This window comes from Oncorhynchus kisutch, linkage group LG7 (assembly GCF_002021735.2).
Source record: "Oncorhynchus kisutch isolate 150728-3 linkage group LG7, Okis_V2, whole genome shotgun sequence".
Taxonomy (NCBI): Eukaryota; Metazoa; Chordata; class Actinopteri; order Salmoniformes; family Salmonidae; genus Oncorhynchus; species Oncorhynchus kisutch.
The window spans coordinates 20,402,612-20,419,339 of record NC_034180.2 but is presented as its reverse complement, the minus strand read 5'-3'; the positions used below and the strand labels follow the sequence as shown (position 1 = coordinate 20,419,339).

Below are 16,728 nucleotides of genomic sequence, written 5' to 3'. Positions count from 1 at the left end.
ACCTATGTTTCTGCCAAATATGTAAATGTTTAGGCTCTTGGAGCATTGGAGCCCCACTGCTGGCTCCACTTTTTCCTGAAGTGTGCACTTGTCCACTACCCACATGGTAGTCCTCTGTAGCTCAGTTGGTATAGCACGGTGCATTCAACTTTAGAATGGCGAAACCGCTGCCGTATATTAGGTGTTCGGTAGTGACACTTAAAAATACACAAAGCTTTATCAACTTGCTCACTCATTTTCTCAAAAATGTTTGCAAACAGACTACTCACCATGTGGCCATGCTGGAGAGGAGTGCAATCCCATCACCTGGTGATATTTGTATGGGTGTGGCTTAAGGCACATTCATTCTACAGTCTTTCAATGTGTGTGTTTCGATAGTGACATCAACGGAGGGGGACAGCATTTTTTTCATTTTAAAGATTTGTTAAAAATCTACAAGTAAACTACAAGATTTTCTATTGAAATAATTGTGTTTTAAAAATTCATGAAATGCTTTATTTTCAAACACATCTCAATAGAAATAAGTGCATAATCAATGTACTATATTATGTACAATGTACTATAGACAGTATGTACAATGTTAATTTTATAATATGTTTGTTGTTGCCTTGGATTGAAATAAAACATATGATGTAAATAAATGTCCTAAATTTGGAGACTTAACTGGGTTTTTTTTTAAATAGTCTTTTGGTGTGGGACTACAATTTGTACTACTTGTGTAGAATGCCCATGTATGGAGACAGATTCACTGCAGCGAAGACATTATTAGGAGTCATAGCTGACATGTTATTTCAGAAGAGGTTGTGATTTGGATTGGCCTGCAAGCTGCTTTTTGATTGTCTGTGATTCAAAATCACTTAATGCGGAACGTCTTCACGGTTTTGCTTCTGAATCGGTCTTCGATTCTCAATCAAGAGTCTCTGAGCTGAGAATAAGATGAGGGTTGCATCCCAAATGGCGCCCCATTCCCTTCATAGTGCACTACTTTTGACCAGGACCCATAGGGCATTATATAGACTAGAATATAGTATGCAGTGCCCTATATAGAGAATAGGGTGCCATTTACTGGATATCAAAGTGGCTCTCCGCTCCCTTTTAAGATGCATAGTTATTATCTTGTCTGTGGAAACAATTATAGATTTTTTTTTATTTGCTATTACATGATGCAATTTCCAATTTCTGTTTGCATCACTGGGTGCAATAAAGGCTTGGGTAATTGGCATAACTTGCATAGACAATAACTAACCTAAGTGCTAGAAGTTTCACTCTAAGTTACATACATTAACATAATGTGGATAAACTGCATAAATTTAGCCAGAGGAAAGATCTGAATCTAAATCTAGAGCTGCATGCATTGAAGTTTCACGCCGCCATACTTTAGATACTACTGCATATCACACAGCAACACATCCTACAACCTGTTGGTAATTTGTTTACATTTATCTACTTATCTTTCCTGCGGCATCTGTGATCGGATTAGATTAATGTCCATTGGGTAAACAATGCTGGTACATGTTCGAATAAACACCCCCAGGCCTATTAATATGCCTATTGTTTGTGTGTGCGTGTGCGCGTGTGTGTATGTATGTATCTGCATTCTGTCACTCTGACCTTGGTTCGTTTTTGCCCCAACTTTGTCCCAGTTCGGTCTGACATTTTGCCTAAAAGAGACCCAGGAGATCAATAGTTTCTGACTGTTTCTGCATAGTAGTCATCAATGCAATGTTCTCTTTTTACAACTTGCGATAAATCAACACATGGCGATTTACAGTCAATTTACATTGACATCTCAACTCAATGAACTAAGTGGTGAATGTAACAGTGCAACAGCCTAGATGTCATTATAAGGAGATTATACTGTCTACAGGCAGAAGCTGTCTGGAGTCAATTTGTATTGAATTATTTAATAGTATGAACTAATGAATAATATTGATATATTATAAATAATATTCCAAATCCCCTTAAAAGAACGTGGCAGCATATTGCATATCAAAGGTTTTTAAAGACATCCCGGAGTGATGTCTTTATGCAAACTCCATGCACTTCTGTTAAACGACTTCATGTTGCTCTCTTCTAGTGCTTTGTGGAGCAAAATTGAGGTCATGTCGACCTAGACATGCAAAAATGCATTGCAAACTGGCCTGTCTTCAGGCTACATCCCAAATGGTACCCTATTCCCAAGTAGTGCATTATGTTTGCATTGAGTAGCCTATATTATCTGGTTAAGAGAAGGACATCTATGTATGTGAGCATAACCTCTGTCGCTAACATGCCTTTTCAAAAGAATTAGCGATCTGCAGATAACTACATTTGAATGGCAACTCTTGATACATGTCACAAACAAAACCCACGTTCGAGACAGAATCTAATTTCCCTTAAGCCAGGTATTAGAAAACAATGTAACATGAAACTTTTCAAACCGTTAATCAGGCCAAAATACTCTGGGACCCTCGTTCCAAGAGTGAACAGGTAGAACATTTATTGAATGACTCTAATCTAGATTTTTTTCTGTTTCTCTGAGACATGGCTGAAGAAATGTTCTCCTTTTTCTGACTTTAATGAGTGCAGAGGGGGTGGATTGCTTATGTACATGAAATCTAACTTTAAATGCAATCGTATCATATAGAAACATGCCAATGACCTTGAATGTATGGGGCTGAATGTCTTCCTCTTCCCTCATACAGTGCCTTGCGAAAGTATTCGGCCCCCTTGAACTTTGCGACCTTTTGCCACATTTCAGGCTTCAAACATAAAGATATAAAACTGTATTTTTTTGTGAAGAATCAACAACAAGTGGGACACAATCATGAAGTGGAACGACATTTATTGGATATTTCAAACTTTTGTAACAAATCAAAAACTGAAAAATTGGGCGTGCAAGATTATTCAGCCCCTTTACTTTCAGTGCAGCAAACTCTCTCCAGAAGTTCAGTGAGGATCTCTGAATGATCCAATGTTGACCTAAATGACTAATGATGATAAATACAATCCACCTGTATGTAATCAAGTCTCCGTATAAATGTACCTGCACTGTGATAGTCTCAGAGGTCCGTTAAATGCGCAGAGAGCATCATGAAGAACAAGGAACACACCAGGCAGGTCCGAGATACTGTTGTGAAGAAGTTTAAAGCCGGATTTGGATACAAAAAGATTTCCCAAGCTTTAAACATCCCAAGGAGCACTGTGCAAGCGATAATATTGAAATTGAAGGAGTATCAGACCACTGCAAATCTACCTGGCCGTCCCTCTAAACTTTCAGCTCATACAAGGAGAAGACTGATCAGAGATGCAGCCAAGAGACCCATGATCACTCTGGATGAACTGCAGAGATTTACAGCTGAGGTGGGAGACTCTGTCCATAGGACAACAATCAGTCGTATATTGCACAAATCTGGCCTTTATGGAAGAGTGGCAAGAAGAAAGCCATTTCTTAAAGATATCCAAAAAGTGTTGTTTAAAGTTTGCCACAAGCCACCTGGGAGACACACCAAACATGTGGAAGAAGGTGCTCTGGTCAGATGAAACCAAAATTGAACTTTTTGGCAACAATACAAAATGTTATGTTTGGCGTAAAAGCAACACAGCTCATCACCTTGAACACACCATCCCCACTGTCAAACATGGTGGTGGCAGCATCATGGTTTGGGCCTGCTTTTCTTCAGCAGGGACAGGGAAGATGGTTAAAATTGATGGGAAGATGGATGGAGCCAAATACAGGACCATTCTGGAAGAAAACCTGATGGAGTCTGCAAAAGACCTGAGACTGGGACGGAGATTTGTCTTCCAACAAGACAATGATCCAAAACATAAAGCAAAATCTACAATGGAATGGTTCAAAAATAAACATATCCAGGTGTTAGAATGGCCAAGTCAAAGTCCAGACCTGAATCCAATCGAGAATCTGTGGAAAGAACTGAAAACTGCTGTTCACAAATGCTCTCCATCCAACCTCACTGAGCTCGAGCTGTTTTGCAAGGAGGAATGGGAAAAAATGTCAGTCTCTCGATGTGCAAAACTGATAGAGACATACCCCAAGCGACTTACAGCTGTAATCGCAGCAAAAGGTGGCGCTACAAAGTATTAACTTAAGGGGGCTGAATAATTTTGCACGCCCAATTTTTCCGTTTTTGATTTGTTAAAAAAGTTTGAAATATCCAATAAATGTCGTTCCACTTCATGATTGTGTCCCACTTGTTGTTGATTCTTCACAAAAAAATACAGTTTTATATCTTTATGTTTGAAGCCTGAAATGTGGCAAAAGGTCGCAAAGTTCAAGGGGGCCGAATACTTTCGCAAGGCACTGTACTGGAATGCAATGCCCATGGACTTGAGAAGCTGCACTGATTATTGTATTTTTTAATTTAAATTGAAAACATGGCTCAAATCTATCCAAACCTGTACACATGAGTTATCTGTGATCCTCATATGCAAGACGACATTTGATGATAATGTTGTTGTTAGAATTGTTAGATTCTAATTATTAGAGTAAGAACTCGACGGACACTGTGAAAGCTTAAAGTCTATTCTTCCCAAAGGATCAAACATATTCACACGAGCACTAGTATTTAACCCTTTCTCCTATGCCGAGTCTCCTCCGACACATCTGAACAGCCAATGCATCTCTGTTGCTAGACAGAACCTTTAGTGATATCAGTTCTTCCTCACTTCATATGACCTGACCTCTGCCCCAAAGTGCTCACTCCTCCCTAACTCATGGCTGTCATGGTGACTGGTACCAGACTGTGTCTCTTCTCCTCCCAGAGGATCCCTGATGGCTAACAATAACATATCCTGACATAACGTAAATGTTATACATTACCCTCTCTCCCTCAGTGACATGAATAAGTACATTTCCTACTTTCAGAACCCAACAGAATGATATATTATTGGATGTAATGTATTTGTATTTTGTATTGTTTTTGTGAGTATTTGTATAGTGGCTGTGTAAAGGCCCTTACCTGCCTGGGGACTACAGGTGCAAATGAGCTTTGGCTAACCCCGGCACATTTACATGGATGTTGCATTATTGTAATATTGATGTTGATTAATGTGCATTGTCCCCTATAAACAAATAAATAATGTAGGAAACAAGGTGCCTCTTGGGATTCAGACAAAATCTACTGATCACCCCAAAACTGTTGTTCAGCAAGACGATGTCACTGTTAGTATAATGTAAGTTACAGTAATGCTCTTAGTACTACTCAGTACTGTAAGTATTTAGTACTACTCAGTACTGTCTGTGTCCTTTAGTGCCCAACTGAGCCAGCCTGGCAGCACATCTGGTCTGTCTGTTGAGACAGTGTTATGGATGGTAAACAGCTGTCAGCAGAAGTCCCTAGTGCATTATGTGCTAATCCACACGGTCAGCAGGAGGATCCCTTGCCAGTTTAATCTGGTCATGATCGTTAGCATCGCCGGCTAGGTATCACTGGCTAGGGTAAGCTAAGGCTAGCAGCTAGCTACAGCAGCTAATACAAATCTAGAAGTGATGGCTAGGCTAGGGTTAAGGCTACAGCAGATGGCTACGGGTTAAGCCAGCCGTCAGTTAGTATTGCTTAGCCTTGGCGACAAATTATTTTGTCGCTAATCAAAAACATCCCAGTGGGGGTGGCGATTACTCTAGCGTTCCTCCCAAAGGAGTGGACACACTATAAACATGGGACAGGACACACAAATACGCACACAAAAATACACACACACACAAGACAGGGCACACATATGCAGGATAGCATACGACTTGGGTGGTTCAGCATTATGTTAGCGACCACTGCTGTTCGAGACATTTCCGAGTTGGCAGATGAATGTCATAGCAGAGCCATATTCCAGCCATAGAGGAGTAATGTATCTGTGTACACAGTAGCAGCAAATCAAATTGTATTAGTTACATGAAATGCTTACTTACAAGCCCCTAACCAACAATGCAGTTTAAAAAATATGAATAAGAATAAGAAATAAAAGGAAAAGGTAATTAAAGAGTATCAGTAAAATAACAATAGCAAGACTATATACAGGAGGTACAGGTACAGAGTCAATGTGCGGGGGAACAGTTTGGTCACGGTAAATGAGGTAATATGTACATGTAGGTAGAGTTATTAAAGTGACTATGCATAGATAATAACAGAGAGTAGCAGCTAAGTAAAAGCGGGGGGGGGGGCAATGCAAATAGTCTGGGTAGCCATTTGATTAGATGTTCAGGAGTTTTATGGCTTGGGGGTAGAAGCTGTTTAGAAGCCTCTTGGACCTAAACTTGGCACTCCAGTACCGCTTGCCGTGCGGTAGCAGAGAAAACAGTCTATGACTAGTGCAGCTGGAGTCTTTGACCATTTTTAGGGCCTTCCTCTGATGATGTGGACACCAAGGAACTTGAAGCGCTCAACCTGCTCTACTACAGCCCCGTCTCTGAGAATGGGGACGTGGTCGGTCCTCCTTTTCCTGTAGTCCACTATCATCTCCTTTGTCATGATCACGTTGAGGGAGAGGTTGTTGTCCTGGCACCACACGGCCAGGTCTCTGATCTCCTCCCTATAGGCTGTCTCGTCGTTGTCAGTGATCAGGCCTACCACTGTAGTGTCATCGGCAAACTTAATGATTGTATTGGAGTCGTGCCTGGTCGTGCAGTCATGAATGAACAGGGAGTACAGGAGGGGACTGAGCATGCACCCCTAAGGGGCCTCTGTGTTGAGGATCAGCGTGGTGGATGTGTTGTTACCTACCCTTACCACCTGGGGACGGCCCGTCAGGAAGTCCAGAATCCAGTTGCAGAGGGAGGTGTTTAGTCCCAGGGTCCTTATCTTAGTGATGAGCTTTGATGACACTATGGTGTTGAATGCTGAGCTGTAGTCAATGAACAGCATTCTCACATAGGTGTTCCTTTTGTCCAGGTGGGAAAGGGCAGTGTGGAGTGCAATAGAGATTGCATCATCTGTGGATCTATTAGGGCGGTATGCAAATTGGAGTGGGTCTAGGGTTTCTGGGATAATGGTGTTGATGTGAGCCATGACCAACCTTTCAAAGCACTTCATGGCTACAGACGTGAGTGCTACGGGTCAGTAGTCATTTAGGGAGGTTACCTTAGTGTTCTTGGGCACAGGGACTAATGTGGTCTGCTTAAAACATGTTGGTATTACAGACTCGGACATGTGAGAGGTTGAAAAAGTCAGTGAAGACACTTCCCAGTTAGTCAGCGCATGCTCGTAGAACACGTCCTAGTAATCGGTCTTGTGAATGTTGACCTGTTTAAAGGTCTTACTCACATCAGTAGCAGAGAATGTGATCACACAGTTGTCCGGAACAGCTGGTGCTCTCATGCATGTTTCAGTGTTATTTGCCTCGAAGCGAGTATAGAAGTAGTTTAGCTCGTCTGGTAGGCTCTTGTCACCGGGCAGCTCTCGGCTGTGCTTCCCTTTCTAGTCTGTAATGGTTTGCAAGCCCTGGCACATCCGACGAGCGTCGGAGCCGTAGTACGATTTCGATCTTAGTCCTGTATTGATGCTTTGCATGTTTGATGGTTCGTCTGAGGGCATAGCGGGATTTCTTATCAGTTTCCGGTTTAGAGTCCCGCTCCTTGAAAGCGGCAGCTCTAGCCTTTAGCTCAGTGCAGATGTTGCCTTAATCCATGGCTTCTGGTTGGGGTATGTACGTACAGTCACTGTGGGGACGACGTCCTCAATGCACTTATTGATAAAGCTAGTGACTGATGTGGTGTATTCCTCAATGCCATCGGAAGAATCCCGGAACATATTCCAGTCTGTGCTAGAAAAACAGTCCTGTAGCTTAGCATCTGCGTCATCTGAACACTTTTTTATTGACCGAGTCACTGTTGCTTCCTACTTTAATTTTTGCTTGTAAGCAGGAATCAGGAAGATAGAATTATGGTCAGATTTGCCAAATGGAGGGTGAGGGAGAGCTTTGTACGCGTCTCTGTGTGTGGAGTAAAGGTGGTCTAGAGTTATTTTCCCTCTGGTTGCCCATTTAACATGCTGATAGAAATTTGGTAAAACGGATTTAAGTTTCCCTGCATTGTAGTCCCTGGCCACTAGGAGCGCCGCCTCTGGATGAGCGTTTTCCTGTTTGCTTATGGCGGAATCATCTCATTGAGTGCAGTCTTAGTGCCAGCATCAGTCTGTGGTGGTATGTAGACAGCTACGAAAAATACAGATTAATTCTTTAGGTAGATAGTGTGGTTTACAGCTTATCATGTGATACTTCCTTAGATATTGTGCACCAGCTGTTGTTTACAAATATGCATTGTCCACCCCCCCTTGTCTTACCAGACGCCGCTGTTCTATCCTGCCGATACAGCGTATAACCAGCCAGCTGTATGTTGATAATGTCGTTGTTCAGCCATGACTCTGTGAAGCACAAGATATTACAGTTTGTAATGTCCCGTTGGTAGTTTAATCTTCCTCGTAGGTCGTAAATTGTATTTTTCAATGACTGCTTGTTAGCTAGTAAAACGGAAGGTAGTGGGGGTTTGTTCGATCGCCTACGAATTCTCAGTAGGCAGCCTGACCTCCAACCTCCAACCTCCAACCTCTTTTCTCCATCTTCACGCAAATTACAGGGATTTGAGCCTGTTCCCGGGAAAGCAGTATGTCCTTCACGTCAGGCTCGTTGGACTCGTTAAAGGAAAAAAAAGCTTCTGCCACTTCTGATGTCCAGAAGTTATTTTTGGTCATAAGAGATGGTAGCAGCAATATTATGTACAGAATACGTTTTTTAAAGTTACAAACAACGCAAAAAAAACAAACAAACACATTTGGTTAAGAGCACGTAAAACAATAACACGATTAAATAAAACGGCCCCCTTTTTCCTGCAATTTTCCCTATATTCAGTTACGTTACCATGGCTGTCATGGACATTAAAAGAAGAGGACCAAGGTGCAGCGTGGTGAGCGTACATTTTCTCTTTATTTGGAAAATGACGCCGAACAAAACAATAAACACTACAAAAACAAACCGTGAAGCTAAATGCTATGTGCCCTAAACAAAGTCAACTTCCCACAAAGACAGATGGAAAAAAGGGCTACCTAAGTATGGTTCTCAATCAGAGACAACAATAGACAGCTGTCCCTGATTGAGAACCCTACCCGGGCCAAAACATAGAAATACATATAATAGAATACCCACCAGAACTCACACCCTGACCAAACCAAAATAGAAACATAAACAGGATCTCTAAGGTCAGGGCGTGACAATGGCTTTTGCTTTTGCTGCCTTTTATCCAGCTACAATTCTTGTCACTTTCATTCCAGCCACATCGCACCCTGCATACTACTACTGGTTTGCCTCTGAAGCTAAGCAGGGTCGGGCTTGCTCGGTTCCTGTATGGGAAACTAGATGTAGCTAGAAGTGGTGGAAAACAATTTAATAGTGAAAAAAAAATTGTTAGGAGAGGGCAAAGCAAATGCATAATGTAAGTCTACAAACTGCATGCAGCATACAAGTCAGTGTTCCGACATGCATACATTCACTTTAAACTTCCCACAAAGCACAGACTTTGAAAATGCATGGAGGGACTAAAATAAGCCAAGCCTGTCCAAGGAAAGCTCCTTTACTGGGCTATTTGCATACAGAAAGTTACACACCACTAGTTCATCTGTACGAGTCCTGTGTAACTCCACATACATGTTTCTCTTCAAGGAGAGGAGAGGAGACTGTAACTGTATGAGCCTGAGTTAGTCAGTTTCCATTGTAGTGTGATTAGATCCATGTACCCTCTGTTGGGATGTTGGGGATGATTGTACTCAGGCTATTTCCAGCTCTGCATGACACTGTGATGCCCTGCTGAATGGTGTGTGTGTGTGTGTGTGTGTGTGTGTGTGTGTGTGTGTGTGTGTGTGTGTGTGTGTGTGTGTGTGTGTGTGTGTACAGCATGTGTGACCCCCTGCTGATCAATGTTCCCCTTCGTTCCCCTGCAGTACAAGCCCACCTACTTTCATCAGATCAGCTCCAAACAAGAAACAAGTTGAGATGAAAACATCAAAAGAAAAGAAAACTTGTTCATGCTCTTTCTCTCTCTTCCATATTTTTTCTCATTTTCAAATGCACCATCTCCAAACATTGTTAAAAAAAAAGCTACCTTTGTCACGAAGAAAACAATCCTAAAGTTTAAGTTGGTAGATTTCTCGGTTGCAACAAATGAAGCAAACTTTTATGTACGTCAACACAAAGACTAGCCCTGAGCAAGTCTCATCTGAACTCATCCAATAATACAAGTCTGCTTAGATTTCACACATTAAAAGTAGCAACGGTCATTTTTTTAAACAATTGTAATAAATGCAACAGTTGAACGGACGAAGATACTCCAACTTTTGGAATGGTATAATCCATCAGATATTGACTGAATTCTTGCACATTAAACATTTCACTGGCACGGACATAGAGTTCAGGAATTTTGGTTGTAATTCAGGTATTCAGTTTATTGTCAAAATGCAAACATATTTGTTTGTTTTTTTAAATTTTGTGTGCAAATTTATTAAAAATAAAAACAGAAATACCTTATGAATATGAATTCAGAGCCTTTGCTATGAGACTGGAAATTGAGCTCAGGTGCATTCTGTTTCCATTGATCATTCTTAAGATGTTTCTACAACTTGATTGGAGTCCACCTGTGGTAAATTACATTGATTGGAAAGGCACACACCTGTCTATATAAGGTCCCACAGTTGACAGTGCATGTCAGAGCAAAAATCAAGCCATGATGTCAAAGGAATTGTCTGTAGGATTTTGTCGGGGCACAGATCTGGGGAAGGGTACCGAAAAATGTCTGCAGCATTGAAGGTCCCCAAGAACACAGTGGCCTCCATCATTTTTATATGAAAGAAGTTTGGAACCAAGACTTTTCCTAGAGCTGGCCGCCTGGCCAAACTGAGCAATCATGGGAGAAGTGCCTTGACAAAGAAATCAATGGTCACCCTGACAGAGCTCCAGAGTTTTGGGAGAACCTTCCAGAAGGACAACCTGCAGCACACCACCAATCAGGCCTTTACGGTAGAGTGGCCAATCGGAAGCCACTCCTAAATAAAAGGCACGACAGCCCACTTGGAGTTTGCCAAAAGGCACCTAAATGACTCGCGAACCATGAGAAACAAGATTCTCTGATCTGATAATACCAAGATTGAACTCTTTGGCCAGAATGCCAAGCATCACGTCTGGAGGAAACCTGGCACCATCCCTACAGTGAAGTATGGTGGTAGCAGTATCGAGCTGTAGGGATGTTTTTCAGTGGCAGGGACTGGGAGACTTATCAGGGGGATAGATGAACAGAGCAAAGTTCAGAGAGATCCTTGATGAAAACCTACTTCAGCGCGCTCAGGATCTCAGACTGGGGCGAAGGTTCACCTTCCAACAGGACAACAACCCTAAACACACAGCTAAGACAACACAGGAGTGGCTTCGGGACAAGTCTCTGAATGTCCTTGAGTGCCCCAGCCAGAGCCCGGACTTGAACCCAATTGAACATCTCTGGAGAGACCTGAAAATAGCTGTACAGCGACGCTCCCCACCCAGCCTGACAGAGCTTGAGAGGATCTGGGTTCAGGAGCAATGTTCCCTCCAATTATTTTCGGCACTGAGCAAATGTCAGCTCTGCTGAGTGCCAACTTGAACGTTGTGAAAATCCTGTGCAACTTCCAGTTTACTGTGAACACTGAGTCTGTACCCACTTTAAATTACAGTTTTAACAGTGGCCAAGTAGGCTACTGTGCCTGTTTCATCATATTGTGGGCCTACCAGAGTGGCCTGCCATCAAAAACAATGGATAAAATGCATCCCATAACATCCCACACTTTCTTCTCTGGAGCAGAGCGCCGTTAAAAGGAGTGATAACTGGAGTGGCGTTAAGTGTTGAGGAGGATCAACTGAAGTTGAAGATTCCCGGTGTCTGTTACACCCACCATTTGGTGTGACGCAGACCTGGTGGAGAGCGTGGTGAAACAGAGAAGACACTTTCTGTACAACTGAGTTTTGATGCAGTGTCTTTACCAGATAAAATCCATTTAGAATGTGTCACTTATCCCGTTAGAGCTTTTGTCCCGAACCCATTACAGTGTTTTAGGTGTCAAGCTTATGGTCATGTGGCAGCAGTGTGTAGGAGGGAGATGTCTAGATGTGAGAAGTGTGCAGAAGGACATGAGACAAAGGAATGTGTAGTATCAGTGGGAAAAGTTGTGTGTCAACTGTAGGGGTACCCATGGTGCTGGAGATTAGAGGTGTCTGCTGAGAGAAAGGCATGTTGAGGTTGCCAGGATCAGAGTAGTGCAGAAGGTGTCGTATATTGAGGCAGTAAAGAGAGTAGTAGAGGAAGATGTGAGGGGTGAGGAATCCTAAAAGGATCCCTGTGAATAGGCTGAGGCCAATAGAGAGTGATAGGAATAACATGTGCTTCAGTAAGGTTGTTTTTTTGGCGTTCCAAAGTAGTGGAATAGTGGTGAGGTTTTAATGGGTGCAGAGTTAGTTGGTAGGGCCATTTTTTCACAAAGTGTAATGAATTCATACTACAGAATAGTAGGCTGATACACAGCTAATACAGTAGGTAGCGGCATGCACCTATAATATTTGCTTGCGGACCGCCATTATATTGAATAAGAAAAAGAAGAAGTGGAACAGGGCTGACTCACCAGAGACAATTTCTTCGTGCTTTGAGTAGCAACGCCCATGGATCTGTCTTTTTCAGCCACAGTGCAGGTAGGGTAGACAGAGCATGGGTTTAGGTGGTTGCAAAACCTAACCGTACCCTATCTGCACTGTGGCTGAAAAAGACAGATCCTTGTGCGTTGCTACTCAAAGCACTAAGAAATGCTCTCTAGGTTCACTCATAGGAAATCCATGAAACATCTCATGAATTGTTCTCAATATGCTGCTGCACAAAGAACATGGTGAGTCAGGTTAGTAGGCTATAACAAGCTAGAGTACAGTATGTAACTGAAAACTAAGTAGACGGCTTTTAAAAATCCTCTTCAGATGCTTTAGTTTGGTAGCTGGGTGTAAGACATGTGGTTATTTGGAGGTACCGAAACAGAGGCTTACAACCATAGAATTAGAATACAGTAGAATGGGCATAGAATCAGTCCACCCATTATGGCATCATTGACTTAATAATGTTCTAATAATTTTAAGTATATGAAATGCTTAAAACTCAGCAAATCTAATTGTTTAACCAATACACAGGTACTGCATCTATCCAAAAGTATTTATAGTTTACAGGATGTAAGAGCCTCACTTTGTGCTTTGCTTTTCTAACAAGCAGGAGAAGGTGTGTAATTGGAGGATAAAAGTTGAGATCAAGTTCTCTCACTTTACCTAATGTGTTTAATTGACCTGTCATGTTGGACTGCAGTTGTTACAGGACTGTGAATGGGCTTACAGCTAAACCATTGAACTCAGTAACTGAGTGAAGTCAACTAGCACTAAAGCATTACCATTTTACATTTAGCAGACACTCTTATCCAGAGCGACTTACAGTCCATGCATTCAACGAAGGTAGGTAAATACCATGAATGGGAAATTCATGAAGTCTGTGAAATATGTTTAAGGTGTTTCACATGACATCTTACAGATAAATGGGGTCCCCTGAAAACCATCCAATAGGAGCATATCTGGATTCTTCGGCCAGTGTGTGTGTGTGTGTGTGTGTGTGTGTGTGTGTGTGTGTGTGTGTGATCCCCCCTACCTCCGAATGCTGGCCTCATGGTGAAATCATGATCATCTACTTTCAGAAGCTGCTCTGTCTTCAGCTTGCGATTTTTGGTCACATCCGGAGGCTTCTTTGTCAAGGAGCTGGTATAAGACAACACAAGACAACACCATAATAAGTCACAACGACTGTCTGGCGGAATAATTCATTTCTAACTCGACACAAGCACATCTGGAATGAGATCAAATAAAACTCTAAATGAGTGGAGAATATCTCACTTTGGTCTCTCTGAGCCTATTCATATTGTAGCGAGTGGGTTAACCCTATTGGCACGATGTGTAGGGTGCTTGCCTTTCAAGCCAGTTTACCGCCCAGTTCGCTACATTGGCGTCCGAAGTGGGATGGCGGACTGTGAGGCCATCATCTGAGTAGTCAAAGCACAGGGGACGTGCTTTCCTCGCTATATGAGCCACTTTACAATTGCCGCTAAGTGGGCTAACCCTATTTGCGCAATGCATAGGGTGTTTGCCTTTTACACCAGCGACCCGTGTTCACGTTCATGCCCTGACGTTCGCTATAACATAAAGCACAATCAAAGTGGAATGGAAATTCATGTTGCTTTGCCTTATTAAATGAAAACAGTAGCTGCAGTTCTCAACCCCTATTGGGTGACATCCAGATAACTGTGCTTCCCTCCCTGATGGCTTTGACAGATGGCTTTGAGACACGTGGTCATGCTGATCTTACTCAAGGCACTGGCAGCCAGCCGCTAAACTGTAATTGATGAGTGGGCACAACAAGTAGGCTATACCTAGGGTCTTCCCTGGCTGTCTAGTGTTGCAACCTTTTCTCACAGCATTTCACATGATCCTGTATGTAAATCAGAGACACTCCATTTAGTATGATATGTTATGTTTCGTATAGAATGTAATCATTTGTGGATGTCCATCACCCATTTTGTATGATATGTTATGAATTACAATTTGTATTATATGTTAATAATTAGCAATACGTGTTTTATGTTACGAATTTACAAACCTACAATATGTTACGAAATTGCAAAGCGTATTGTATGTTACTAATTTGCAAAACTTATGATGGGTTAAGGTTAGTGTTGGGGGAAGAGTTAGCTAAAAGGGTTAAGGTTAGGATTAGGAGAAAGGTTATCTAACATCCTAAGTAGTTGCAAAGTAGCAAGTAGTTGAAAAGGTGCTAATTAGCTAAAATGCTATAGTTGTCCGTGACGAGATTTGAACTCACAACCTTTGTGTAGGTTGACATTCGCATTATAGTTTTTGCCCCAAGTAACCATTGTCTTATGTAACCACACCAAACTTAACATTTCATACTAAATGGAGAGTCACGGATTTACATACAGAATAATACGAAATGCTCTGAGACCAGGTTGCGTGTCTTGTACCACTGTCTGTCTGGGTCTTGTTGGATTTTCACCGCCCCTCTGTCCTTTATAATTAGTTATTAGATCGTTTTTCCATGTCCAATTTTGCATATCAAGTTTTGTGAATTTCAATGATGATGATGAAGAAGAAGACAATGGATCTTGAACCACTGCACACCACAGAACCACCCCTGGGTGAGCAGTATCGAGTACAAACTTACGTGCCATGATTTGCTGTCTCTGTGCCATGCTTTGCCGTCTCCACGGTACCCGTCCATCTCCGTACTCGGTGTCCGTGATTACGGCATTCCCCGGTAACCACCAGACAGAAGAATAAAAATAGCGATTTAGTCAGATAAGGCATCGTTATGCGTGCAAGTCTAAAATTCCACAAGTTACTCCAAAAGCCTCGTTAAGTTGACCTACAGGCACACGGCTTTGTACGCATCTCCTCGCTCACGGGAAACCAAGCGTTCAGACAGGCATTGCATTGCAACTGCGATGGTTTGATAATGTGTAGGTTGTGTTTGAATACGGCCGCTTGGGAATCTATACTCCGAGAGGATTCTTCCGATTGTCATTGGTTAGCAACTGCACAGCTGTTTTGATGCCCAGTGCCCCCAGTCACCGTTGGTCATCGTCGCAGCGAACACGCAGGCAGGGAGCTCCGGGTCTACACAGCTGTCATTTTTAACATGCTTGATAAAACCCGGGAATAGGTATGTAACCTAATAATAACACAACCTCCAATGTACGGGGGCGCAGAGAGGGATTGCTACAACTAATCTTGGTCTGATTCGTTTTTGAGTGGAGATACTGAGGTTGCGGAATGTGTGGGCAAAACATACAAACACTATTTATAGGGATAGATTATGCCCACTTTAAGATTCTCGTTGTGCAGTACAGTTAAGTGAAATGTGCACGTGTAGAAGAAGAAAAGAGCAGCCCTATTATGCATCACTTGTTTCCAAATTTTCACAGTTCAAAGTTGCGCTGCGCTGTGCAACGGCAGATCCATTAGTATTCTCTCTGTGATTCCTCCTTCCTCTCAAGTTGAGATGATAAGGGCCAGTCTCTGGGGGGACCTGGGCTCCACGCTGGGACCTGGCTCTCAGATCCGCAGGGGGGTAAGAGGCACCAGGGTCCCTGGGGTACCTCCGGTCCCTGCCGCGGCGTGGAGAAGCAGCAACATCAACAGCAGATGGCGCGCGGCTTTTTGTTACGTGTTTTGTCGTCGCCCACTCAGCTCTCACTCTGCTCCAGCCCCTGAAACGCATATTATCTGGATTTCAGTGCAATTCTTCCCGATCGGTGCTATTTGGGATCCTTGGGACGTCCCTACCCCATTGACGTTGTCATTTAACTCTCCTGTTGTGTTCCGGTCGAATTGGACCAAGTTTTCTCTCTGACAGATGTAGTTCATTTAATCTGATTGTCATAAGGTTCCATTACTTTGTCCAAGCAGGGCATCTGAGCACGCAAAATACATGTTGATGATTTTTGTAACATTTTGGGTGTTTTATTTAACCTTTGTACACCTGTGGTGTTACTTTTTAACCGGTCAATAAAAATGAACTGGTGAGACTACAATTAGTGTATAAAATTGAGTTCAGGCACATGCCCATTCATCAGATGGACACACTTCCTCTCCCAGACCCCCACATGCATGTGTGTTTGAGAAAACACACACACA

The 16,728-nt window shown here is 42.5% G+C and overlaps 1 protein-coding gene across 4 annotated transcripts in view; it reads right to left on the bottom strand.

Moving 5' to 3' along the window:
• The window catches only part of LOC109893881 (gamma-aminobutyric acid receptor subunit rho-2), a 28,056-nt gene extending 11,770 nt beyond the window's left edge, over nt 1-16,286 (bottom strand). For 2 of the 4 annotated variants that reach the window (XR_004210589.1, XM_020487083.2), the window contains exon 1: nt 270-329. Coding sequence is in view for 2 of the 4 variants with exons in the window: in XM_020487083.2 (XP_020342672.2) it covers nt 270-303 (34 nt within the window). In the remaining 2 variants the exon portion in view is untranslated. Of the gene's footprint in view, nt 1-269; nt 330-13,672; nt 13,780-15,256 lie in introns of those variants that run through there. The other 2 variants (XR_004210588.1, XM_020487084.2) reach the window with 2 other exon arrangements.
• Between the last annotated feature and the right edge of the window lie 442 nt (nt 16,287-16,728).